The sequence below is a fragment of the Heloderma suspectum genome, chromosome 2, assembly GCF_057233095.1.
Source record: "Heloderma suspectum isolate Gila_16-S chromosome 2, 16-S_ref, whole genome shotgun sequence".
NCBI lineage: Eukaryota > Metazoa > Chordata > Lepidosauria > Squamata > Helodermatidae > Heloderma > Heloderma suspectum.
This window is the reverse complement of record NC_139459.1, coordinates 36345576-36372858: the sequence shown is the minus strand read 5'-3', so window position 1 is coordinate 36372858 and position 27283 is coordinate 36345576. Positions and strand designations below refer to the sequence as shown.

Sequence of the window (27283 nt, the reverse complement as noted above, 5' to 3'; positions counted from 1 at the left end):
TGGTTTGTGGCATGTGCCAGGCGCCTGTTCCATAACCTAACCCCCACTCATAGGTTGTGTTGTCTGAACCAGGTGCAGGTGAGTTATTGGCATGGTTAACAACCCACTCAGGATCCACGCACTGTTTTAGGGTTATTTAAGCCATTGTGGCTGAAAATGATCATGTGAACCAGGTCATTGTGTTACACTTCACTCCCAGAGAGAACTCAGCAGCCTAGCCTAGCCTAGCCCTTGACAGCAGAATCATTGGTGTTCCAGGAACCTTGGTCTGACCTCCCCCCAAAACTCAAACCTGGGTATGAAACAAGTGGAATTTCCCACATTCCTCCTGAGAGAAGCTTTGTCAACCAGTGACCTTAGATATGGAAGGCCTTGGTTCAAGGTCAGCTTCTCCTTGAACTTACCATCTTACCTTGAACAAGTCACTTTCCTTAAGCTCCATCTGTAAAATTGAAATTGTGATGACTTACCTGACATGGTGGATGTGACAGTGAATGCACATACATACATTGTAAAACATGGCAAAATAAACATCCTATATACATGCTAATTAGTAGCAGAAGAGAATAAATGGCAAGCCAAGTCCTCATTGAAGAGTCGGAGAGTTTCTCCAAATTATAAAAACTGAGATAAGGTAGAAGGTTGACATGCTCAGGGGGCAGGACTGATCTTAGCTCAAATTATTAGTACTCCTGCACTGTGCTCTATGTTTGCAGTTAATGTAGCACGGTGATGAGCCCTTATTGTAGCAAAGTGCCCTTTGAGTACTGCATTCATGCGTGGAACGTGGCTAAGTGTCACGCATTTCTAGGATATTGCTCATGATGTGAATGATTAATGTTGATACAACTCCCTGCACCCTGTGCCTGCACCGTTTAAAAAAAAATCCTGAAAGATCCCCCCACCCCCAAAAAGATCCTCACCCCAAAACAAAATATTTGAAGGCTGTGCACTCACTCCCTTGCTGTACTACTGTAGCACTGCTCATCTAGTATTTAGAACTATGCATCTATCCATTATTTTATTTTCAATTTCCCAGCTAGCCATTGCGTATGGCCTGGTTATCATCAACATTCTCTTAGGCTTTCAAGTCATGACAGGAGTCAATCTTGCAAATATTAAAATGTGATTAGGTTGCAGCTTGACAACCCAGATAAGACCTGGGGAGGGGGAAGGTATTGATATTATTTTATTTGAAGAATTTATAAACCCCGCCTTTACCCCCAAAATTGATCTCTGGTTGGTTATACTTTAAAATGTGAAATCTGTAATACAATTAAAAAACAGCATTAAACAATGCAATAACATTGGGAAGAATGATTCAACCAGTCAGGTTTAACCTGGTGTTGAAAAGAATACAGGCCCAGTGCCAGGTGTACCTCCCTCAGAAGGCATTCCAAAGTCAGGGTGCTGTCACAGAGAAGGCCCTCTCTTTTGTATGTGTATAATGCCCTTCTAAAGATGGAACATGGAAGATATGAATAATTCTCTGATTATCTTAATGCATGGGAAGGTTGATATGGGAAGACATACTTCTTCAGATATTTGGATCCCAAGCCATTTAGGGCTTTAAAGATAAGCACCAGCACCTTGAGCTCAGCTTGGCAGCAAATAGGCAGCCAATGTAGTTCTTTTAGAACGAATATAACATGGCTCCATCTGGATAAACCACCCAGAATTCTAGCAGTCGAATTCTGTACTGGTTGAAGCTTTTGAACCATTTTTAAGGGCAACTCCACATATACTACATTACAGTAACTGACATGGGCCCCTTCCTTCAGGCAAACATTCTGGCATTCTGATTAAGGATGCCCCAAATCAGTGAGACTTTTAATTGTAGCAAATCTCTTGGTAAACATTAATGGTACACTCTTCAGAAATCATATAGCTGATGGCAATTAACTATAGGCTTCATATGTAATTCAAAGAACAGTCAAAAGCTAATAAACTGCATCCGTGTCAGAGATCCATACAACATGATTTCCCCATCGCAATCTCTACGATTCAGAATATAGGGCAAGGGGCTCAACTGATTTCTGGTGTAAACCATCCCAGGCAATCAAAGACAAGGGTTCTAGAAAAAGACCTACATAAATCCACACTCACTGAGATTTAGTTCAACCTTGAAATCTTCATTGGAACCTCTGTGCTATGTGGGTCAAGGTCTATCAAATCCAAGTTGTAGGTTCAAGAATAAGTCCGGAGTAATCCCATGCAGAGATTTTGATGATCATAGTTTCCACTTTGGTATCTCCCTGCTACGTGAGTCCAGGCATAGAAAAGTCCAAGAGTCAGGATCAGTCCAAACCCGCAAGCACTCTGGGCTATTGATGTTGGAGATACAGAATCCATAGCAAACAAGAATTCAAGGTCTATGAAAAGTACAGTGATACCCTCCATGGCAGGTTCGTAATGATTCACAGTTCAAATGGAAAATTCCGGTTTCAAGGAAATTCAGGTGAAACAAACTAAGTCCATGTGAGAATATTTCTCATAGCTCCAATGGAGGGAAGTCTCAAAGATGAAGTGTTGCAGGCAGTATATGATGGACAATAAAAGATGGATATTAAAAATGATGCACCCAGTGTCCTATTCCATGGCAAGTTCTTAACAGTACCAAGTTCAAAGAGGCAAGATGGACAATCTACGCGAAGAGTGCTTCAAGTGGCTCAGACAGTGGTAAGTCCAAATAGAGAGGATTTGGGGCAGTAAATACAAGAATATTGCTAGCAAAGGCTCCTAGCCTGGGGATCTTCTTAAAAGTGACGGTGTGGCTGCTATAGCCCTCCTCCTGAACAACTAACTGACAAGGGTTTTTAGTCCATTAAAGAGCCCTTTGTCTAAACAGGGCAACTCTGTTCCACCCTCTTGACTTGATGTTTTAACCTGTGTGACATCTCTGAACCCCCCTGCTTTCTCTGAAAAAAACTGACAAGAGATAAACTCACACTGAATCTGACATTCCACAGGCTGAATAGGCCAAAACCAGCCCCCTCCTCTTTCCTCTTGCCATTACATGAGTAACTAGGCATAGGCAAACTCTGGGCTCCAAACCCTTCCAGACCACTTCTGATCAGATTCTGACTATAAACTATAGGGCCCACTGCAGTGTTGGGGCTGAGCCCCAGCAGTAATCCATCCTGGAGGTTACCAAAGCATGAATCACTGTGACTAGGCTAACCTTGTCCAGAAAAGACCTAGCTTACAAATCAACTGAAGCTGGGAAAAGGGGTTCTGAGCCACTTGGTCCTCCAGTGACAATGTTGGATCAAGGCATACCCCCAAGCTGCACATCTGCTCCTTCAGGGGCAGGGGTGCAGCCCCATCTAAAACAGGTTATTCATCAAATTCCCAGATCTGAGAACCACCAACCCACAGTGTCTTTGTCTTGTCAGAATTCAGCTTTGGTTTATTGGCCCTCATCTAGTCCATTACTGAGTACAGGCAGCAGTTCTATACCTCCACAGCTTCACCGGACTCAGATGACGAAAAGAAATCAAGCTGGGTGTCATCAGCTTATTGCCAGATGACCTCATCCAGCAGTTTCATATAGATGTGAAAAAGCATGGGAGGATAACATGGAATTGGGAGAAAAGAGACTAGTTCTTATTGTCCCTGATTGTGTACAAAATAGTTTTTTACCATTATCTTCACTTCATTGTGCTTTGGTGCTTGCTGCATGAACTGCAACTACAGCCATGCTGTGGAGCATGGTTCCCCCCCCCCCCAGTTCTTGGCTGACCTTCCTTCCTTGATTTGAACAAGCTCCTCTGTGGCTCTAGGGACAGAATCTGATTCTGATCAAAAGTGCTTTTTTGTTAGTGGACGTGATGTGGAACATTATGAACATAATTGTGCATATTTTCACTATTGGGCAATTATTCCAGGGTTACACACAAGTATATATATAGTAAGATGGTATCTTCTGTTCATCCAAATGCTGCACACAAAGGTTGGTTCAGTTAGTAAAAAGTATCAGAGTATGTAATACATATCTACCATGAAGCATGCTTTTCCAGGACGATCCACGTCATAGTGGAAAAAACACACATCTAATCTATATTTGCTAGAGTCTTAAATTGAAAGGATGATTTATAGTACATAATCCATTATCTACTTTCTTATCAGGAAGACTGCTGACATAAAAGAAGGTCAGTGAAAATCATGTATTATAAATATTTTAGACTCCCATAAAAAGGCATTTGAGCAGTTGTTGGAATTTAATTATGACACTTAAGAAAAGCGTGGAAGTGAGATAAGTTTGTTGATTCCGCAGAATGACCTTCAGCAGCTCTACAAATCTCACAGCCCTGTATTTCTGCATAATCTGTTAGGACCGCATGCCGTGCTACAGAAAAATAATGTCTCCCAGCAATATGGGAGGCATACTTTCTTTTCACTATATGCAATGTAAAAGAAAGCAGAAATTTATTTATTTATTTATTACATTTATATCCCACCTTTCCTCCAAGGAGCCCAAGGCATGTACATGATCCTCCTCCTCCCCATTGAATCCTCACAACAATTCTGTGAGGTAGGTTAGGCTGAAAGAAAGTAACTGTGCCAAAGATACCTGAGGTTCATGGCCAAGTGGGCCCTAGAACCCGGATCTCTAGAGTCCCAATCCAACACTCTAACCACTACACCACACTGGATATCTTTGTAATGTATTTCTGTATTGTGCACACACACAGAGAAAAAAGGATGTATATCCACTTCACACATTGTGGGGTAGAAACACATATTTTCTGCATTTTTTGTATGCATTCTACTTTTACATGTACAGCGGAGCTGTTTAGAGGAAGCCTTTGGTGACAGAAGGTATGATTTACATGACTCCTACAGGCCACAGCTTTCAAGCTATTTACTCTGGGATAATAACCTCTGAATTCATTTGGGCCATTCAGTAAATGATTTGAGGATCACAGCTGTAGACTGTATCCATATCTCCAGTCCCTCAGTTCAGGTGGTTACCCTAAGTGTCACACAGAGAAAATGACTTCTGGTTACCACCCTCTAATGATAAATCTGAACCAACAATTTAGAAATGCAAGGCACTAAATCCTGTACCCAGTTTGCCAGTGATGTGGCCTTTTATGAACTTTGTAGTAATTGAATGTGTGTGCTTTTTTCTTTTTCTTTCTTTGCACAGCTGCAGCTAAATCCACCAATGAAGAATAGAGGCAGCAATAGCAGCCTGGACTTAGTCTTTACTTGAACCAGAAATTGCAGTATGGTTCCTTATGTACAAGCTGTTCTTCCTATGATAGAATTAGTCACAATTTACTTGCTGTAGCTGTGTACAGAAGCTGGGTCCTTGCTATATGTTGGCCTCTATTCATTGAACCTTGTTTTGTTTTTATATTTCCTGCTGTTATTCTATTAGTAAAGGCCAAACAATCACTTCAGGAAATGGGGAAAGGGAGGAGGGAGACTGAAAAGTAAAATGCTTTCCAGCTTCCCCTTTTCCACTCTTTTGTCCTGTCTGACACAGCCTCTCCTTCCCAAAAGGGTGGTGTACAGAGCCAACAAAGTCATGTGGGGATCCTTTTGGGACGGGAAACCAATCTGATTAGGGTTTAATTTGAGGCAGGCTCACTAGCGTGTACCTCCCAAACGTGTTTTTCAGTGTTAGCCTCAGCCCTGGAACATGATCATGCAGAAGGGGCTGCTCTGAAGTATGTGCTAAATATCACTGAGTAGCCAAAACCGGGCCCCACACATATGGATTAAAGGGCTTTGAAAGCAGTTAGAGTGACTTCTGTGCGGGCTTCAGCCCTAGTACCTCTCATTTTGGAAAGTGACCACTATTTCTGAAGGGCAAATGAGAGTTCAATATTCCTTCCTCCCCCTTGTATCATGACACATTTCGCCTTTTGGATATTCATCCTCCTCTATTCTTGCTTGTTAGAATAACACTGTAACATACACTTTTACAATTTTCTATTAAGTGTTCCCTGCTGTCTTAACTATCATAAATAAATAGCTGCTTTATTGTGGACTTGTGTAACTTACTTCTATCAGTGGCAAAACCTATGGTGGTTCATGAGTTCTGATTGAACTGAACACACAAAAGCTGGGAAATAATTTTTTCAGCCATAATGCCAGCCCCTACTTTGGCACAGTAGGTGTCTTTGGCCCCCTTTGGCATGCATATTATGCATGCATAATATCTCACAGGTCTGAGCACGCAGGCTGTTAGCTGATCGGTCCCAGAGCCCTGTGGTTCAACAGTCACATATGCATCCCAATGGGCTCCTGCCCTTTGTCGCTTGCTGCACAGTGCCCAAGGTGCATTGTGGTTTGAAAGGGGGCTGGCATTATGGTTGAAAAAAATGATTTCCCAGCTTTTGTGTGATCAGTTCAACCATACTTCAGGAACCATTGTAGGTTTTGCTCTGATATCACAGGTTTTGTTAGGATGGGTATGTAGACTCTGGTGTTTATCAACACTGGAATTGTAGGAGAGGATTTCCCCACATTTAGAGCATGGGGATTCAACCAGGGATGGGTGCCTGGGGGGGAATGCTTGTGCCTGTGGTGGGTGCCTGGAGGTGGTGGTTCCTGGCTGGGGACAGTGATTTTGGGAGGAGCTCATGCCTGGGTCTGCTGGGTGGGGAATCATGCTAGGGATGGGTGTCTGGGGTCAGGGCTCATGCTGGGGGTGGGGAGTCTGGGGGGGGCTTGGTTAGGGGCTCCAGGCAGGGGGGGAGTTAGAGGGGCAGTTTGGGGAGGTTGTACCTAGGTCTCTGCAATGGAGGCTCGTGGACAATCTCATTGGAGGGGAGGAAAGGGGGGTCACACAAGGTGGCCCCAAGGGCACCTATTTTGCGATGCACAAGCCTTTTGCTACACAGTTAAACCCACCAACCCCTACTCCCAGACATTTCTCCAGAGTAACAACATAGAGAAAGCAGTTTGTGGCAGAGCCCACTTATTGAAAGCTACGGGGGGTAGGGGAGAGAAAGAAACCCATTCCACACACAGGCAAACTAAGACAGCAGGCAATTAAAGTCAGTGACTGCAAGAGAGAGACAGTGACTTTGGGTTACATAATCACAGCATACTAAGTTCCCAGAACCAACAGAGAGCAAGCTTAAAAAAAAAAAAAAAAAGTGGTTTAAAAACACATATACCCAATCTATCCAGAGTATGGCAGAACACAGAGAAAGGCATTTGTAGACAAACCCACTTCTTCAAGATTTAAATTAAAGGGAGATGGGAGACCAAGGAACACATTTCATACACAGGCAAACTAAAGTAGCAGGCAGTTAAGAATCAATTACTTTATGTGAGAGAATTCGGGTTATTAAATCCCAGGGTTTTTTTTTAAAGTGTGGCCCAGCAAACATTAAACAGGAGGAATTTAGCCAGGTTGTTGTTCAGTCGCTAAGTCGTGTCCAACTCTTCGTGACCCCATGGACCATAGCACGCCAGGCCTTCCTGTCCTCCGCTCCCTCCCGGAGTGTGCTCAAGTTCATATTTGTTGCATTGGTGATGCTATCTAGCTATCTCATCCTCTGCCATCCCCTTCTCCTTTTGCCTCCAATCTTTCCCAGCATCAGGGTCTTTTCCAGTGACTTTTCTCTTCGCATTAGGTGGCCAAAATATTTGAGCTTCAGCTTCAGTATCTGTCCTTCCAATGAGCACTCAGGGTTGATTTCCTTATCGGAAGTCTGCATATCTGAGGTTGTTGATAATTCTTCCAGCAATCTTAATTCTGACCTGTGATTCATCCAACCTGGTGTTTCTCATGTTGTACTCTGCATATAAATTAAATAAGCAGGGTGACAATATACATCCTTGTCGTACTCCTTTCCCAATTTTGAACCAATCGGTTGTTCCATGTCTGGTTCTTACTGTTGCTTCTTGACCCTTGTACAGGTTTCTCAGGAGATGGGTAAGGTGGTCTGGTACTCCCATCTCTTTAAGAATTTGCCACAGTTTGCTGTGATCCACACAATCAAAGGCTTTGGTGTAGTCAATTAAGCAGAAATAGACATTTTTCTGGAATTCTCTTGCTTTCTCCATGATCCAGCGAATGTTGGCGATTTGATCTCGAGTTCCTCTGCCTCTTCGGAACCCAGCTTGTATTTCTGGTAGTTCTCGGTTCACATACTGCTGAAGCCTAGCTTGTAGGATTTTGAGCATCACCTTGCTGGCATGTGAAATGAGCGCAATTGTACGGTAGTTGGAACATGCTTTGGCATTGCCCTTCTTTGGAATTGGAATGTGTACTGATCTTTCCTGTATAGTTCTTTTTATTCTATCGTTTTTGAGATTGTACCCCAGTACTGCTTTTCCCACCCTTTTGTTGCCTATGAGTGCTACTCCATTTCTTCTAAGGGGTTCTTGCCCACAGTAGTAGATATAATGGTCACTTGAATTGCCTGTCCATTTTAGTTTGCTGATTCCCAAGATGTCGATGTTCAATCTTGCCATCTCATGTTTGACCACCTCCAGCTTACCTTGATTCATTGACCTTACATTCCAGGTTCCTAAACAATATTGTTCTTTACAGCATCGGATTTTCTTTTCACCACCAGACACATCCACAGCTGAGTGTCCTTTCAGCTTTGGCCCAGCCGCTTCACTCTTTCTGGCACTACTTGGAAATTCCCTCTGCTCTTCCCCAGTAGTATATTGGACACCTTCCGACCTGAGGGGCTCATCTTCCGGCGTCATCTCTTTTAGCCTTGTGATACGTTCCATGGGGTTTTCTTGGCAAGAATACTGGAGTGGGTTGCCATTTCCTTCTCCACTGGACCGCATTTTGTCAGAACTCTCTGCCATGACCTGTCTGTCTTAGGTGGCCCTGCACGGCATAGCTTATGGCTTCACTGAGTTACGCAAGCCCGTTCACCACAACAAGGCAGTGATCCATGAAGGGGATTTAGCCAGGACTATGTATTAATTTGCACCACCAGGAGGAAAGAAAGGATGTTTAAAACTAGATGTTCACAATGTGACTCAGATGGATTATACAGCAAAACAAAATGGATTCCAGAAACAGTTCAACCCACCAACCCCTCCCCTCCCCTGCAAATATTTCTGGAGTAACAGCACAGATAAACCATTTCTAGCAGAAATGCTAGAACCATTTCTCCAACTCCAAAAACAAAGGGGTGGGGGAAGAGGGAAAAACCCCATTTCTCATACACATAGGAGTAAGTCCCACTGAAATCAGTGAGACATACATCTGAGTAGACCTACATAGGATTGCTGTATATATCCCATCATTTAAAAGTGTTTGGCAGACACAAGCAAATAATGCCAATGTGTATTCTGTCACAGTAGTAGTAGTAGTAGTAATAGTCATCTTAAGTTGCAGCACCATAAATTGAAAAGGATTTATATTAAGGATAGAATCCACCCACACCAAGCACTGTATACAAACGCACATGCAGGTAAGAATTTATCAGTTTGCAAATCTCTCCCTGCCCCCACCAAACATACACCAAGCCCAAATACATTTTTATACAATGTGGTAGCAGAGACTTACATGCATTCCCTAACTCCTATTTATTCAGTCACAACTCCATGGAAACAAAAAAATGTGAATCAACCACCCTTCTGCAGGGGCAAGGCACAGCTCCTTTAATTCCCTCTCCCTGCTTTGATTGATTGACTTGGACCAAGCTGCTCTGCCATGGGGCGCCGGAAGGCCCATTTACCCCCCCCCCCCCCGGTCTGGCTGCATGCCTCAGCTCAGCACAAACATTCTGAAGCGTCCAGCTGACTTCCCTCAATACAAACAAATGTTTTTTTTTGGGGGGGAAGCTTATATCTCCCCCAATCTTTGACCAATCTTGTTGGATTTCGACCTCGCTGCTAGTTAGCCTGTTCTCTCCCAGCCTGGCTTATCTGGCGGCTTTCCATCGCTATTTCACACAACAGGAGGTTGGCCAAGCCTTTTCACTCTTTTTTCTCACATTTTCACACTCAACATTTTTTTCCTACCATAACCTGTGCACTAGAAGAACTCCCCACAGACCTGTCCATGAGGCCCAATGAATCCTTTCCCGCTATAACATGCCATAATAAGCTTTGTTATGCACCAAACCTAGCTAACCTTCCAGAAAATTACATAGCTATGTGCTAAATTTGGGGCAGATCGGACAAGGGGGAGCTTAGCTATGTCCCCCAAACGGACTTTTTGCCCCTGTGGGAAAAATACCCAAAATGGTGTTCCCAGCCAAAACTATGGGTGGGCCAAAAGGGCCACCCACAATAAATACAGCAATGGTCCAATTGATGTCTTATGTCAAGCTTTGTTTAAGATCAAACTCTGGTTACCACATACATTTAAAACCATTTTTAACCTTTATAATTTCTCAAGTTTTACAAGTTTATTATAACTGTAACACATGCTTTCAGCAAGAAATCTGTCAAGGGTTATTGGATGCATTCTAAATATAAAGTTATCCTCAAGTACCCTTCAGGCAGCATTTCTTGAATTGAACTCTTGGATTGAACATCTGCTTCTCTTAGTAATTATTTTACCAATTACATTAACCTTTTCCAACTTTCCATGATCTTAATGACCTATGGTGTTGATACACACCCAGGGAGACCTAATTTTAGCTATGAGCTCTTTAAGGGGACTCAAATGATCCTTTTGTTTTGTGGGAGACCTACAAAATACACTGCTTCAAATCCAATTATACTTCACAATGCTTTTTTCAATGTTGATATATTTGGAGAGTGAGACAAAGGTAAGCACTGAATCCACTGTCCCATCTTTGAGGTTGGTATTTTTTAAAATTACTTATTCCGACTACTACCACCCCATTTTTCAAATAAAATACTTTCAATTTATTCTAAATGTGTGAGGTTGAATATATTCCAGCAATTAATAATTCATTCAATACACAATTTGTTTTGATCAGCTACTGTTAAAATTAGTAAGATCTATCACCTGCATTTGTAAGTGAATTTTGTATAGTTAACTTTATCATCTCAGCAATTTGAACTGATTTTGGCCAATGATTATTTCCCACTTGGCACCATATTTAATATTTTGTCATGGTGATCTATGCCACTGTTTATAATTTGATTACAAAAAAAACTTATACAGTCTCGTGTGTGTATACTAACAACAATCATGACTATGATAAAATGATTTAGGGTGCAATCTTATGCGTGTTTAGACAAAAAAAAGTCCTATAGGACTGCAGGATTTTTTTCTGTCTAAACATGTATAGGATTGTGCCATAAATAGAACGTCACAATCCCAACAACACCCACATACCATTATATCACCAGATTATTTATTTATTTCAGATATTTGTACCCCATCCTTCAACCAAGTTTCCAGGGCAGCTTACAAAAACCAAGACTATAAAGAAGTAAAACCATAAAATATCCACTCTGAAATGAATATGACCAAATCTAAGGGAGCAGCATAGAATGAGCTACAGAAATTTTAAAAGCCTGGAAAAATAAACACTTAACCTGCTGGAAGAATATCAGCATAGGTGCCGTGTGAGCCTCCCTGGGGAGAGCATTTCACAAGTGGGGCGCCACCACAAAAATGATCTCCCTGGTAGCCATGCAGCACCTTGGATGACAGATGACAGGGCACCTGAAGAAGGGCCTCTGCTGAAGATCATGGGCATCTCTACACCAGCCTAAAATCCTGCATTTAAAACAGGGCTTTCTGCTTCCGTTTTAAATGCAGGATCATGCGCTTCCTTTCCCTCCCCCCCCCTCCATATCTGAGTCTTACATTATCTTTCATTGATCTCACTCCTCTTCTTGCTGCTTTAACTCTTTTCATGGAGGAAACTGAAGTGGAACATAACGGGGTAATTTGATAGCTCATTATCTGCGATCTATTTAAAAATGGAACAAAGGGGCAGGAGACGCCTTGGAGGGTCACGGCATCATTTAAAGAGCCCTAAAACTTCCATGAAGGAGCAATCTCAATCACAGAATAAAAGCTCCGTGTGAAGGAGCCCCATAACATACAGACAGGCATACGTGGTGCTACAGAATCATTCTCCTTGTTACTGTGCATGCACACACACGTGAACATAACTTGGTGGTGAGTACATGCCTTGGATGCATAAGGTCAGGCCTAGTCACTGGCATCTCTAGTTAAGGGATTTTGGCTAGCAGGGCTGGAAAAGTCATCATTAGAGTGCACAGAAAGTAGACAATACTAGATCTGGTGTCCAGTGTCAGTATAAGGCAGCTTTGTATGTGTGTATGAAGCCCTCCCTTGACACTTTACAGTTTAACCTGCATTAAAATTTGGTAGATAAAAGAGATTAATGTAGGATGCCTTTAGAGTGTGTGTGTTTGTTTGAGAGAGAGAAACAAACAAGATTGTGCTACTATTCATATATGTTGATGCTATTGAAAGCTTCAAAACATCTCACATTGAATAGCATATAGTACTATAGGGCAGAGGTAGGGAGATTTTAAACTTGGGGATCTACTTTTTTTTTTCTAGAACCCCACGCTTCAGCAACCAGAGCCAGATGCAAAGTAGTGGCTGACTAGGTGGAAGGAGCTAGATGCAAATGCTGGTTAAAGGAATTGAACTAATTATCCATTGCAACCCTGAGTGATAGATTGGGGTGACAGACATATCCAAATATACATCTGAGTTACTATAGATCAGGGAGTCTAACTCAGCTCATAATTGGCCAGCAGAACTGCACAACAATCTGGTCAAACACAATTACTTTACAGGCAAGGAACACTGAGGCTAGGAGATAAATGACTGACACAAGGCCAGCCATGGCAGATCATTCTTTGTAGTTTTTACTTGCATTTTACTTACTATTGTTAAACGATTGGAAGCCAGAAACCCTTGTTGATCTACTGCAACTCACCCAGAGATCTATCAGTAAATCCTGATCTACTTGTGCTTGACCCTGCTGTAGCGCACTTATTTGAGGAAAGCAGACCCAATACTGAATATGCAGCTAAGGGCCAATCATGTATTCCTCCCACACCACTAAATACAGCTGTAAAATACTGAAATTAGTAGCTGCAAATTACCTCTACAAGGACCTACAAAATATGAAACAAGAAACTGATGCCTCTGACAGTCTGTCTAATTGCCACTGATCTTAGGAAAAACAACCCTACTTATGCATTATGTAATTGAGGGAATGCTGTTTGGAGCCGGTTTACCAAGGCAACCATGGCTTCCCAGAAAAACAGACTAAGTAGAAAAGGTTTGTGTATTATGGTGATGCTTGGGACTTCTTCAGTGCCAACAACAGTGAAAACGGTTTTTTAAAAGCTGCAAAAGCCAAAATAAGAGAAAAAAGACATGGCTATACCAATATGTTGTAGTTCCTGATGTGTTTTGAGAATAACTTTTTATCAAGGGAAATCCATGGGTGAGTTAGAAGCAAGATGTTTTAAACAATCATCTGTAAACTTTGTATGAAACCAGTAATTTCTCTTGATAAAGCGGTATTCTTGAAACATGTTGGGAACTACAAAATATTGGTGCAGCTGTTTCTTTTTCATCTTTTTCAGGTGCCACCATAAGAACACAAGAAGAGCCATGTTGGATCAGATCAAAGGCTTACCTAGACCAGCATTATGCTCTCATAGTGGCTGACCAGATGCCTATGGGAAGTCCACAAGCAGGTCATGAGTGCAATAGCAGCCTTCCACTTATCTTCCTCAGAAACTGGTATTCAGAGGCATATTGCCTCTCATACTGGAGGTAATATGTAGCCATCAGGACTAGTAGCCATGGACAGCCTTTCTCCCTTTTAAAGCCATCCAGGTTTATGATCAACAAATCATCTGGTAGCAAATTTTATAGTTTAACTATGTGCTGTGTGAAGAAGTACTTTCTTTTATTTGTGCTGAATCTCCCACAATTCAGCTTCATGAGATGACCCTGGGTTCTAGCATGATAAGCAAGGGGAAAAACCTTGTCCCTATGCAGTTTCTCCACACTATGCGTAATTGCATACATCTCTATCCTGTCCCCCCACACACACTTTTTTTCCTAAGGTGAAAAGTCTCAAACATTGTAACCTTTTCTTATAGGGAGTTGCTCCAGCCCTTGATCATTTCGGTTGCCCTTCACCTTTTCCAGCTCTACAACATTCTTTTTGAGGTGCTGTGACCAGAATGTACACAGTATTGCAATGGGTTTATATAAAGGCATTATAAAATTGGCAGTTTTATTTTCAATTCCTTTCCTAATGACTCCAAACACAGAACCTGCCTTTTTCATAGCAGCCGGACACTGGATTGACGTGTTTATCAAGGTATCCATCACAACCTCAAGATACCTTTCCTGATAAGTCACGATGAGCTCTGTCAGCATAAATAGGAAGTTCATTTCTTTGCTCCAATGTGCATCACTTTACATTTGTTTACACTGAACCTCCTTTGCCATTTTAATGCCCACTCCCCAAGTTTGGAGAGATCCTTTTAGAGCTCTTCACTGTCCCCTTTGTTTTAACCACCCTAAATAATTTGGTGTTATCAACAAACTTGACCTCACTGCTCACCCCTAGATCATTTATGAACAAGTTAAAAAGCACCAGTCCCACTTAGGAGACCCCACTGTTTACATCTCTCCGTTGTGAGGACCTCTCCTCTTATTCCATGACTGCCAAGTTTGCTCAGAAGTCTTTGGTGAGGGTCTTTCTCAAGTCTTGAAAGTCCAGGTAAACAATGTCTACCAGATCACCTCTATCCACATGCATGTTGTCACTCAAAAAACTCTAAAAGGTTAGTAAGATAGTACTTACATTTGCAGAAGCCGTGCTGATTCTTCAGCAAGATTTGTCCTTCTATGTCTTTGTTAATTTGAACTTTAATAACACTTTGCAGCAATTTACCTGAAACAGATGTTAGGCTAACCATTCTGTATTTCCTGGCTCCCCCCTTTAAAAAAAAAAACCCAAACCTCCTGGTGTTACATTGCTGGCAGCATGGCATCTGAAGCCACATCATGGAATAAGTAGTGGAGCACCCTACAAGAGGGAGACTAATGGTTCATCAAGCCTAAGAGCATTTCCACATGAGGATTTTATGAAAGTTTGCTGGTCCTTCACACGAAGTCGTCAACCTCCAGGGCATCTCCCATGCTTTCTGACCTTTATCCCACTTTTTAAAAATCAGAGATAACCCAATAAGGAGCGTTAATCTGATATTATCAGCCCTGTGAAGTTGGGCAGTTCTGCTATAACCACAGCACCATCTAGTGGCTGTAAATGAAACATACAGAACTTGTGGAGAAAGGAATTCCCTGATTCAAAGCACATGTCTGCCGATGTAAAGGAATGGATCTTAATCCTGCAAAGAATCCGGAAACAAAAGCCCCAGTAAATTGCAGGATAGAAAGCCTGGTGTGGTGAACCCTAATGCTGTTTTAGAATGACTGCTTTACAATGTGGCTGTTCAGGGTCTCAAGAAGCTGAGAGATTCTTTAACTGGTGGGTGGTGGGAACTGAAAGACTATATGCACCACGGGTCCTCTTCCTATCACTTCCATCTGGAGACAGAAAGGAGTCTTCTGACCTAGTATAGCCAAATCTCATGTTGGGAATTACCTTCCAATGAATTCCGTTCTCTAGTAAGCATGCATAAGGAAAGTTTCTTTTCAATGCTTGTTCAGCTCAGCCTTAGAGGGATTGTTTATCCAACATGCTGTGGTGTCAAAAGGTTGCAAGGCAGCCTTACTGGCGGGAAGGCGTGCTAAGGATGCCGATGCCAGTGGGGTGTGTGTGATGATTTTTGTAACGCGATGTTATTTTGGGACATATCCAGCAATTCGGCGGGAGATTTTAGGCGCGGCTTTCGGTTCTCCTATAACCCAGCCGCTCTCGTTTTCCAAGTTTGTCTTGAGTGCTGTTCTGGCAGCAGGGCTGATCTCCGCCAGCCTGCTATATCTGATCTCCATGTAACGGGGGACGTGATGGGGGTCGCGGGGAGAGAGACAGCGAGCGAGCGACAAGAGGTCAATCTGTACCACCACCACAGCATGCGGTCCTCTAAAGATTAATTTGGAGGAGGTGCTGCTAGTGGAAAATGGTGGAGTTGGGGTGGAAAAGGCACGTTGTAAAATAGAACTTTTGTCTTCCAACGTGCTCTCCCAGTCCTCCGGGCACCATTGTCGTAAATGCGCTTTCCCTCAGAAGTAAGGAAAACTGAGCCTAATGGGATTTGCTTCTTTGTAATCGTGCTAATACCATTCAGCCCGATCCTCCGCATGTTCAGTTCAGCGAGGTTTTCTCCGACTTAAACATGCATAAGATCGGGCTGCTCCTCTCCTCTTGCGATGTACCCCACAATAGCCTTCTTCGTGCCTTAGTCGAACATGCACGCCTTCCTTTTGTAGCAGCCTGTGCAGCTAGCTTCCATTCCTTGCCAAGTTCCCCTTCCACCGGCCACGCTCCCAACCTGTGCCTCCTCCAGATTTCAGCAACCCGTTGCCTTGCAGGGTATACATGCCTTTCCAGCTTTTGAATCTGCCCCCTTCCCTGAATCCTCGGTCCCTTTCCGCAAATTTTTTGCTGCTTCTCTGGCATTGCAACCCTCCCCTCTTCAACCTGCCCCACGGCCGCCGTCCTTGTACCTCCCTCCCGACTCTACATCCCGACTCTCCCATTTCAGTTCTCCCGTCTCCTCCCATCCACTTTTCATCCCCCCCCCCCCACGCGTAGGAAGGCTGGGACGAAGAGTAGACGCGTGGGCCCCTTTAAGAGCTTTCGCTCTCCCTCTCACGTGTGTGATCAGCTGACAGTGACGCTCCAGGGGAAACTCTCCCTGTTCCTGAAACATCGGGCGCTGCTGCAGCAGGCTTGCACGGGTGCCTGACTAGGCTCTGGTCTGCCTCTCCACCGTTTCCTGGGTCCGGCCGCAAGAGCAGCGCTGCCATCGACGCTGAGTGCTTGCTGAAACGTTGCGGAGAAGGGAGCGTGCCGGCTTCGGGTGGGCAGAGACAAAGTAGGGCGAGCGGCGCCGAAGTGACAGCCAGAAAGATCCATCCCTTGTCCAGCCGAAAAGCGAGATCCTGAGCGAGATCACGCCCCTGCTCTTTTCCCTCGGGGAGCTTCCTGGCAGCGACGGCAGCTCCACAGTTTGGGACTCCCTGATTTCCTTCCCGCGAGCCTCCAATCGTTGGGACGTGGGGACCCTCCTGTGTAGCCTCCTCTGATCAGTCTCCACCAGACGCTTTCAGCCTGTTTGAGACTGCTTCTTAAGAGCAGGCTACTCTTGTGACCTATTAACGGCTAATCCCAGTTGATACCCCAGTTCATGGATTATCTGGTAGGTACTCAGTTTGTGAAGTGTATGCAATCTCTCTCTTCCCCACCTCCCTCCATTCGTTAGTGGTCCGTTACCTAAATCAGGTATCTGTATGCTGATGTTTTAGGGTGGTTACTTGTGGCTGCAGCTCTTAAAAGTTAACTTGCATATATCGTTGTATGCTTGTGTTTTCTTAGTTGAAATTTGGATGTTCTGAGTAGGGATCCTTCTAACATCAGGCTAAGAAATCACCACAGATCTTCCTCTGTGATGTTGACATGGTAGGGCAGTTGGGAAAAGACTTCCCCAGTTGTGCCTTGCGGGAGCTCCTGATTAGGAAATTTATTTTTTTAGTTATTTATTTATTACATTTCTATAATCCCAATAGCTGAAGCTCTCTGGGCAGTTCAGAAATAGCATTCCTCGTGCTCCTCAGACTATTAGAGGCCAATAAGGCAGAGTGATTTTTCTAAAGCGCACCATAGTCCCACTCATTTGGCTATTAAACTTCTAAAGTTCTGACCTCGGTCACTGGCTTTTCTTCTAAATGAATAAACAGAGGGGACGCTTGAATGCCTCAAATTGAAACTCTAGGCATGAGTAGCAGTCTGCATCTGAGGAGCTTGGTATTCAGCAGTGACATTTAGCTGCATTTAATTTGTGTTTGCCTTATTTGTAGAAAAAGAGATTGTATCGCAGGTGTTTGCTTCAAGGTTGAAGGATTTTTTGGATTCATGAAAGCACTATTAACTACACATCTCAACTGCCTTTATATGTGGAAAGAGAACTTGGCACTAAAGTGTGTGCTTGGTTGACATTTTAAACATGCAAACCAAAACATGTCTACTACTTAACCAGTGGTAAGGACGAACACATGGCTCAATGTTGTTGTTTCAATTGGTGTGCTTTCTATGGCCAGTCTTGTGGCTGCAGTAAATCAGTAGTGATCTTCCTATATTTTTAAAGTTGCACTCTCTTTGCCTTTCAAAACACGCATTGCCTCTTAATAGTCAATGCTTGCGTACAGGTTAGTAAAGTAAACTAGAAGCCATGTAGTCATAACATTTTAACGTTGCAACATCTTGCATGGAAGGGATGTGAGGAGCTATATATGTGAAGAGTATGTCTCATATGCTCTGGTTGAGACATATAAAGAGATGCTATCTCATGTGACTGAGATCTGCATCTGTGAAACTTATATTATGGTTTAGTGATTTCATGGCTTGATTTCCCAGATCATTTAAATCTCCTAGAAATGGCCTGTGAGAATAAGTTGGGTAAGAATATAGGTAAGAGTGCTGGGGATGAGCACCTAGCGGGCTATAGGATAGTTCAGATTCCTTGATCAGAGGTCGGAGACAGCGCACGGACCCAGGCGTCTGAGCTCCCTGCCCCTTCCTCCTTGCAGCCAGCATGGAAAGAACTGTGCTGGCTGCCTCTCTGAGGTTGCAAAAGCAACCTCGAAGAGGAGAGAAAGGGGGTGGTTCTATGGGCAGAGAGGGGAGGGGACTGGGGAGGCTGGTTTATGAAGAATGCTCTGGCCTCCCCAGCCTCCTTCCCTCCTGCTCCGCAGAGCCCCAGCTAGATGGGCAAAACAGCCTGTAAGCAACAATGCAGAGCAGGAGGAGAGCGGAGGTGAAGATTGCCTCTGCGCTCCTCCCATTCTGCATAGGATGCCTGTCAGCCTCCAAGTTCGGAGCCGAGCATCCCAATAGGATTGGGCTCTAATTCTCCTACTGGGAGTTAGAATCTTTGATACTTCTCTGGTTCTGAGAGGTTTGGGCAGTATCTTATACAGCCACTGCGCCTTTGGTAGTTCTGTTGCACTAGCAAAATGGATTGCTAGCACAACAGGAACTAGTGGTTCTTAAAATGAGCATTGACACTAATTTCTGTGCTTATTTCCAGAAGGGGCAAGTCAGCAGTCCACTTTCTGTGAGCTTTGCTGACCTGCCCTGTACGTTTTTTCTCAGAAAGTGCTAGTTCCTGTTGTGCTACTGGTCAGTTCTGTTAGTGCATTGTTTTTTATTGGTGAGGTAGATTCAATAATTTTGCTTTAAATAAGAGTTACATTTTAAATGGGAGCTGTATGTGAATACACTGAATACATTTTTCCCTTTATTAACTGAACTAGATTTTACAAACTGCTTTTTTAAAAATAAAAATGTGAGATTTTGAGAAAATTACACATTATATTTCTATGTAAATAATTTGTGTGTGTGTTTTAATTTGTGGAATGGATTATGTCCAGCCCTTGTGTTGGGTGCGAAGATGTCTTTTCTATGTTAAATTGGGTGGTGCATTTCTCTTTAAGAGCTTCGTTAATGAACCACTAGTAATGAACTTGAGCGTTTCAAGAACAATTGTGCAGTAACTCCTTGGGAGCCTGGAGTTTTCTTAAGTAATTTTCTGGAAATTTTTATCCAGGTAAAGCTGGCTGTCGTGTACTTGGAGCAAAGATTGAACTGCATGACTGCTGCACAATTCCATAGAAATGTTTTGTTGCACATGTAGTGGCCCAGTTCGCAGCACACTAGGGTGGTTAATTCCACCCCCATGCTGCTGGCTCATTTCCCTAATTACCCTTGTTGGGTGCAGGTTATTGTGGCTTCCAGACCTGGTGAGGGTGGGTGGCTGGGGTGGTTAACAAACCACCCAGCAACCCTACATATCAGACTGTGGGTCCTGAGTGGTTTGTTAATCACCCCAGCCACCCACTCTTGCCAGGTTCGGATGTCACAACAACCCGCACTTGGCGAGGGTACTTAGGGAAATGAGCTGGCAGGTGACTGGCGCATTCAAGGGTGGTTAACAAGCCACAGTGGCTTATTAACCACCCTCATGTCATGGGAACTTCATCCATATGTTTAATTGACTGAAATCTGTTGATGTACATGCGGAAACTTGCAAAATGATCTTAGCCTAGTCCAACTTGACCTCTTGTATTTCTCAGTTCCTTGCCCCTTTCTCCATACTGCATGTAGCCTGAAGCAAATTGTTTGTATTTTGACAATAGGGCAAGCTTGCTTTTCTTCCCTTTAATTGTTTTTGGCTCCTGTTATTCTAATGTCAATTAGAATTCAATTCAGGAACATTTTTTTTCTGCTGTAACTCGCTCACAGGATGGTGTCTTATTATATTTGTGACACCTTCTTATGGAGTTTCAGATTAGAATGTAAAATCTCTACTTCTTGAAATGTCTGAGTATCGTGTTTGGACAGGTTGCCTGTTTTGATTGGTATAAAAGGCGAGGCAAGAGACAGACAGAAGAATAGAATTTAGAACTTTAATATGAATATTTATCTTTGCTTCACTAAGCAAAAGTCTGTAGGTCTACAGGCAACACTGGCTATATGTTTGCCTAGACGTCTTGCAGAAGGTAACCTCTAACTCACTGCTAGAATTATGTCCTTTGACAAAAAATGTCAACTCAGTGAACACATTCTGATCATATCCCTACATAACTTTAATGGTTACAAGACAACGTAGGCAGCTAGTGATGTACAGAATGTATTGTCATCTGCCTTTGCCAAAAACAACTCTAACAATGCAATGCTATGCATGCCTCCTCAGAAGTAAGTCCCATTCAATGGGTTTGACTCCCAGGTAAGTGTGTGTGTCGGGTTGTAACCTAAGAATATTGGGATGCAGCCTCTAACTCACTGACATTCTCTCTGCTAGTGTTCTTGCCATCTAAGACTTGAGAGATAATTTAGTATAATTCTCACTTCACTTAATATGGTCTGTGGGTAGAAACCCTGGATTATGTATATTGACATCCTAACAGCTGGATGTCATGCAGAGCAAGGTGTGCCTGTGCCCATTAAAATCAGTGATCCTGGCATAGGCACAACTGTTGCCTTCAAAAGGGCTACACATCCCACAAATGCTGCCAAGCCATTCCTGCTCACACCTTTGCTCTCTTCCACCTACCCAAAGCTTTTCCTTCCTGCTCTGCCACAGCTTGGCCCATAGAAGCCCTGCCTAGTGGTGAATATGGCCAAATGGAACATCCATATTCAGAGGCACTTTGCCTCTTAATACTGGGTGTTTGGGGCAAACTAAAGCAAAGACTGTCAGCTTTGTGTCCAGCTTATGAGCTTCCAAAGGCATCTTGCAGGCTGGTGCTGCTGGAAACTGAAAGCTGGGCTAGAGAATCGAGCAAGGTAATTCTTACTGTTTTATGCAACAGTCAAACACAACTCCCATTTTTTCTGTTCCACATGTACTAGAAATGTATCTACTTTACAGGTTCATTTCCCTCCCAGATCATTCTGCTTGTCCCTTGGCCACCCATTATTTTATCATTTTTATTATGGAAAATTTTCCCTTTGCAAAAATTAATTTTTGCATCAGTGTTCCTTTGCTCTCCCCCTTACAAATTATTCCCAGTTTCTCTCCCCTGCCCCTCCAAGAGAGAACCCAGATTTTTGCTATGCTACGCCACTCGTGTTGTGGTTTGCACTAGCTCTGTCTTGGCAGTAGAGCCTGATTCAAAGCAAGTCCCTTCTTCCACTTCCTGGTAAAAGAACAAAGGCATAAAACTCAAGATAGAACACACACTGCTGTTCAGTTGGTAGCCATCCATTTGTAACTCCATGAGCCAGCATGCCTCGACTCCTTACATCTCCTCTACTGGTCTATACTGTAACAGCATAGTCCCCTGTGAGATATCTTCTTTAGAGCTGGTCTGGAAGTGAACCCTGTAAACTGCTTATGTGCCCTGGTGCTGATTGACCATCTCCCCCCTTCCTCTGCAAAAAAACAGACCCTCCCAACAAAAATAGAAATAGAATAAGCATCATGGTCCTGTGCCTGTACATTGTGCTTTAATGGTATCTTGCTCATTTTCAAAATGGCATGTTCAGCACACTCTGTGAGCAGCAGACAGTGGCTTAAGTGCACCAAACTCCATAGAACTGGGTGTAATCTTGCTAATGGGGAACAGCTAGCAATGAATGACCAATGCCTTTTCAAGTGTTGTTATATAGGCAGTGTTTAATTGCCCCACTTTTGTTTTAAAAGGCTGTTTTGAAAGCTTTGTGGAAAAAATTTCTCTAGCTGCTGGGCTTCTAAAAGAAGAATCAATATTTAAATAAATTCAAATATATGCATGAATGATTTACAGCAGTCAGTATAAGTTTGCCTATAAAACTGTACTTAGAAATTATCTTGTCTAGAAGATTTAATTTAGAACAGTGGTTTTCAATTGTGTTCCAAGGGAATCCTGCGTTTCCTTGGAAGCTGATCAGGTATTCCTCAATGAGAAAAATAGTGGTCAATACAAGGAGCCAGGTTAGCCTGAAAGATGCCTTTCCTAGTATCACTGTTATTATTTATTAGCTGCCCATCTGGCCAGCTGCCCGACCACTGATCTTCTCCTGAAATGCTCAGTAGTAGGGGAGTGTTGGATATGTTGTATGGCAGCCTTTCTAGGGCAGCCTGCCAGCACCCAGTGTGAAATGATTATCCACTTTAGATTGAGGGTGGCCAGAAAGTCAGACACAGTCTTCCAACCGATTGCAAGGGGGAAAATGGTGGCTGAGTTATTGATTGTGCTTACACCCTTTGCTGTGTGGGGCCTGATGACATGGCAAGCATTGGCTTTGTTGTCCTGGCAATGACAGATTGCCCTCTACTGTGCCTGGGGCAGGTGCAGAGCAGCACAGCTTCATCACCAGGGGAAGGGCAATGCCTACCCCACACTTTTTTGCAAGAGATGTTGATCTTGTGGGAGGGGGAAGCAGAGAGTAGGCATAGGGAGGGGGAAGGCCAGGAAGGAACAGGGAAGGGAAAGTCGAGGAGGAGGAGAATCCACTGAGCCCCAGAAGGAGCTGACTTTGAGCTGGAGGAGGAGGAGGAAGCTGGATTGAGACAAATCCCCTCCCCTTTATTTGATTTATTCATTTAAAATATTTAAATGAATAAATCATTTAAATAAATCACCCTTCATCAGATTGATGAATAATACAACCATTAAAAATACAGCCCAATAAAACCATAAACACAGAGAAAAGCAGATATATCTTACTAGAAGTGCCTGAGTGAAGAAAAGTATTTTGCTAGGTACCTAAAAAAAAGATAATGTCAGAGGCAGCCATGGCATCACTTTTAATGTTTCACTATTTTTAATGTTTCTTCTTATTTTAAGGTTTTATTGTTTTAAATTGTTCACAGACTTGATGGATTTTTAGCAAATAAGTTGGTATGTAAGTGTTAATAATAAAAAAAATAATAATTCCATAACCACAGTTCTGTAGATGAAAAAACCCTCTCTCTAGTTTACATCTGCCTTGCCTCTGAAGGGCGAGGCATTCGGAAAAGGACATCTGTGGGTGAACTTGAAGCCTCTAAATGAGGCTTCTCAGTGGAGGTTGACTGGGCAAGGATGCTGCATCTCTTTCCCTATCAAGAAGGTAGCTGGCCACACACTACATCTTTGAAGGGTCATGTTGTCCTAATGCAAATTCTTTCTTCCTGGCCCCCGTAGTTCTGGGGCTGCGGTCCAGTTTGTTGCACCACCATTGCCTTGATTTCTGCCTCACTCCCCCCATGCCCACCCACCCAATTGCAGTGAGCTGGTTTGCATGATTGCTGCAGCCCACTGGGCTTATTTAAGTCATGGTGGGTTGCAACCCGTGCCAGTGGCCATTTTGAATATTCGAGCCACAAGGGGCGGTTGCTATGGCTTATCAAGTCATCTGAACCTGGCAAGGGTGGATTTTTGGCATGGGTTAGGAACCCACCCACACCCATGGGCTGTTTTAGGGTTGTGCTTGGTTTGTTAACCATGCCAACAACCCACCCTCACCAGGTTCAGACGATATGATAAACAACAGCGACCACCTGCTGTGGCGCGAATATTCAAAATGGCTGCCGGCACACACTGAAACCTACCTGTGGTGATCATGCGAACTGGGTCGGTGTGTCTGCTTGACTGAAATAAAGTTAAATAGTAGTTCTTGTCATGAGCAGCTGGAAACAGTTCAGGGAGAGGAGGAGCCCAATTGAATTGGTCTTTCAGCAGGGCGGATGGAATGGCCCTGCTTCCCATGCTGTTGGCTGTTGCCTTGTGACAGTTCATGGATTAATTGACTGGCTCTCCTGCCTCTAACTGTCTGCTTACTGTTTTCTTTTTAAAATTGATCCTGAAAGCCTGAAATATATACTCTGGAACATGTCACAGGATCTTTATCAATATTCAGGGATTGCTCAGCTAACTAGTTGACTTGGAAAGGATTCCATGAAAGTAGAAAGCTTTAAAACCACTGCTTAAGAGTAAGGAGAAACATGCTAGCTGAGATTTTGGTTTCACAATATTTTTAAATTCCAGACCAAAATATCTAAACAGACTACTCCAACATTACTAGCATGTGGAGGCATTTACCCCGAGGTAGGGTAACGTGCACATAAATACTAATATGTATTTCAGGTTTCCATTAATACTCTAATGGTCCTTACTATTATAGGTCTGAATAAAAATTCATGCTTTTGATTGGTTTAATCAGTAGTTGATCTAATGCTTTACTTGACTGAAATTGGTGGAAACCAGTTCTAATAAACGGAGCTGTGGATTCAGGGCACCCTTTATGTTTGAGGATATTCTACTTCCAGTATGTTTATAAAAGGGAATGAAAAAGAAAATATGAAGGTGAGACTTCCTTCAAACAATGTGGGGTAACTTAACTTTTTTCTTTTGTTTGCTAAAAGGTGTTTTGCACTTTCTTAATCATCTGTACTGAAGGTTTGGTAATATGCAAATGTATTTCTATCAAAGTAGGTGACTGATCAACTAATTATTCTTCAGTTAGTTGACCGCTGTAAATAAAACAGAAGAACAAAAAAAAGAGGTCTTATGCTTTGTAGTCCCTTGGTGGTTATGTAGTATTAAATTTCATTTAGTGCTCACTAGTCCAACAGCGGAGTAGCATTCAAAGGGGAGCCAGTATAAAGACAGTTGTCTACATTCAGAGTAATTACTTCTTGCATCCCAAACTCAAATAACTGGCAGAGTGTTTCAAATGCTGCATCTTTTGTATTTACTTAGTGCTTGGGAATATGGGATAGCCACAGCTTTTTTAAAGCCATCAATATGAAGTGTGTGTTAAGAGCAAATCTGCAAGAAAATAAGAATACTTAATCTTCTATAGCAAGGATGGGGAACTTCAGATGGTCAGGCTCCTTTCCCTTTCTCCCAACCACCAATCATTTGGTGGTTTCCTGGCTTCTGTAAAGTCTCTCGCCCCCGTCCCTTCTAAAAGGTTGAAATGTTTCTCCTGAGGCCTATTTACTGGCAGCAAGAGCTGTAAGTTAAAACATGTTGGTATTTTTTGTATTTTGGCCCCATACCTTAGCCTTAGGCTTTGCCTACCACTGGAATATGGTCTTCGAGAGCTTCTCCAAAACTGAATTTGGCCCTTGAGCTGGAGGAGCTTCCCCATGCCATTCTGTAGAATGGTGGCTAAATGTCAGGGAAGGTAAATAATTAGCACTTACTACATACGTAGGAGTAGAACTGGAATAAAATGGGAATGAAATAAAACAGGTATGTGCAGGATGAACAAGGTGGCTTTCTCTGAAAGCCTACCTGTTCCACATGCAGGCAAAACTGAAGAGTCTCAGTATGTGGATGAGATTAATTTATTTGTTTATTGCATTTCTATACCGCCCCATAGCCGAAGCTCTCTGGGCGGTTCACGGAAGTTTTAAATACAATATAAAAAAGTTTAAAAGCCATTTACAAAAAAGCACAAAAGCACACAGACAATATACACAAACAACATATAACTATCAGTCATAACTAAAGACACATCCAGGACCGATTAAAACTCATCATGTGCTGCCAAACGCCAGGGAAAAGAGATAGGTCTTAACCTGGTGCCGAAAAGATAATAATGTTGGCGCCAGGCTTGTTCCACAGGGAGCTTGTTCCACAGATGGGAGGCCACCACTGAGAAGGCCCTCTCCCTCATTGCTGCCTTCCGAGCTTCCCTTGGAGGAAGCACTCAAGAGGAGAATCTTAGATGCTGAACATAGTGTACGGGTAGGTTCGTTTTGGGAGAGACGTGCCGTCAGGTATTGCAGTCCTAAGCCATGTAGAGCTTTATAGGTTAAAACCAGCACCTTGAATTGAGCTTGGAAGCATATAGGCAGCCAGTGCAGATGGGCCAGAGTCGGTCTTATATGTTCGGACCTTCTGGTCCCTGTTAGCAATCTGGCCTCTGCATTTTGCACGTGCTGCAGCTTCTGAACTGTCTTCCAGGGCAGCCTCACGTAGAGTGCATGGCAGTAACCTAACTTGGAGGTTACCAGAGCATAAACAACTGAAGTCAGGTTATCCCTGTCCAGATAGGGGCGTAGCTGGGCCACCAACCGAAGTTGGTAGAAGGCACTCTGTGCCACTGAGGCTACCTGAGCCTCAAGTGACAAAGATGGTTCCAGGAGGACCCCCAAGCTATGGATCTGTTCCTTCAGGGGGAGTGCAACCCCATTCAGAACAGGTTGAAACCCTCCGTCTGGTCAGCAGAACCACCCACCAACAGCATCTCAGTCTGCTCTGGATTGAGTTTCATTTTATTAGCCCTCAGCCAGGCCATTGTTTCAGCCAGGCACTGATTCAGCACATCTACAGCCTCACCTGAAGAAGATGAAAAGGAGAAATAGAGTTTCGTGTCATCAGCATACTGATGAGAACACACTCCAAAACTCCGGATGACCGCACTCAATGGTTTCATGTAGATGTTGACCAGCATGGGGGACAAAACTGACCCCTGTGGAACCTCATATTGGAGAATCCATGGGGCCGACCAGTGTTCCCTAAGCACCACCTTCTGGAGCTGACCCTCCAAGTAGGAGCGAAACCACTGCAATGCAGTGCCTCCCACTCCCAGCTCAGAGAGCCGTCCCAGAAGGATACCATGGTCAGTGCTATCGAAAGCCGCCGAGAGATCAAGGAGAATCAACAAGGTCACACTCCCTCTGTCTTTCTCCTGACATAGGTCATCATACAGGGCAGCCAAGGCTGTTTCTATGCCAAAACCTG

The 27283-nt window shown here is 43.3% G+C and overlaps 1 protein-coding gene across 14 annotated transcripts in view; it reads left to right on the top strand.

Annotated features, from left to right (window-relative positions):
* Positions 1-27283, top strand: part of ARL15 (ARF like GTPase 15) — a 447774-nt gene that overhangs the window by 187822 nt on the left and 232669 nt on the right. For 11 of the 14 annotated variants that reach the window (XM_084833216.1, XM_084833220.1, XM_084833222.1 and 8 more), the window contains exon 1: positions 16749-17262. The exons of 1 other annotated variant lie outside the window; for it this stretch is intronic. In XM_084833216.1, the coding sequence (XP_084689342.1) occupies positions 17251-17262 (12 nt within the window). In that variant the 5' untranslated portion in view covers positions 16749-17250. Of the gene's footprint in view, positions 1-15862; positions 17263-27283 lie in introns of those variants that run through there. 2 more of the 14 variants (XR_014787587.1, XM_084833225.1) reach the window with 1 other exon arrangement.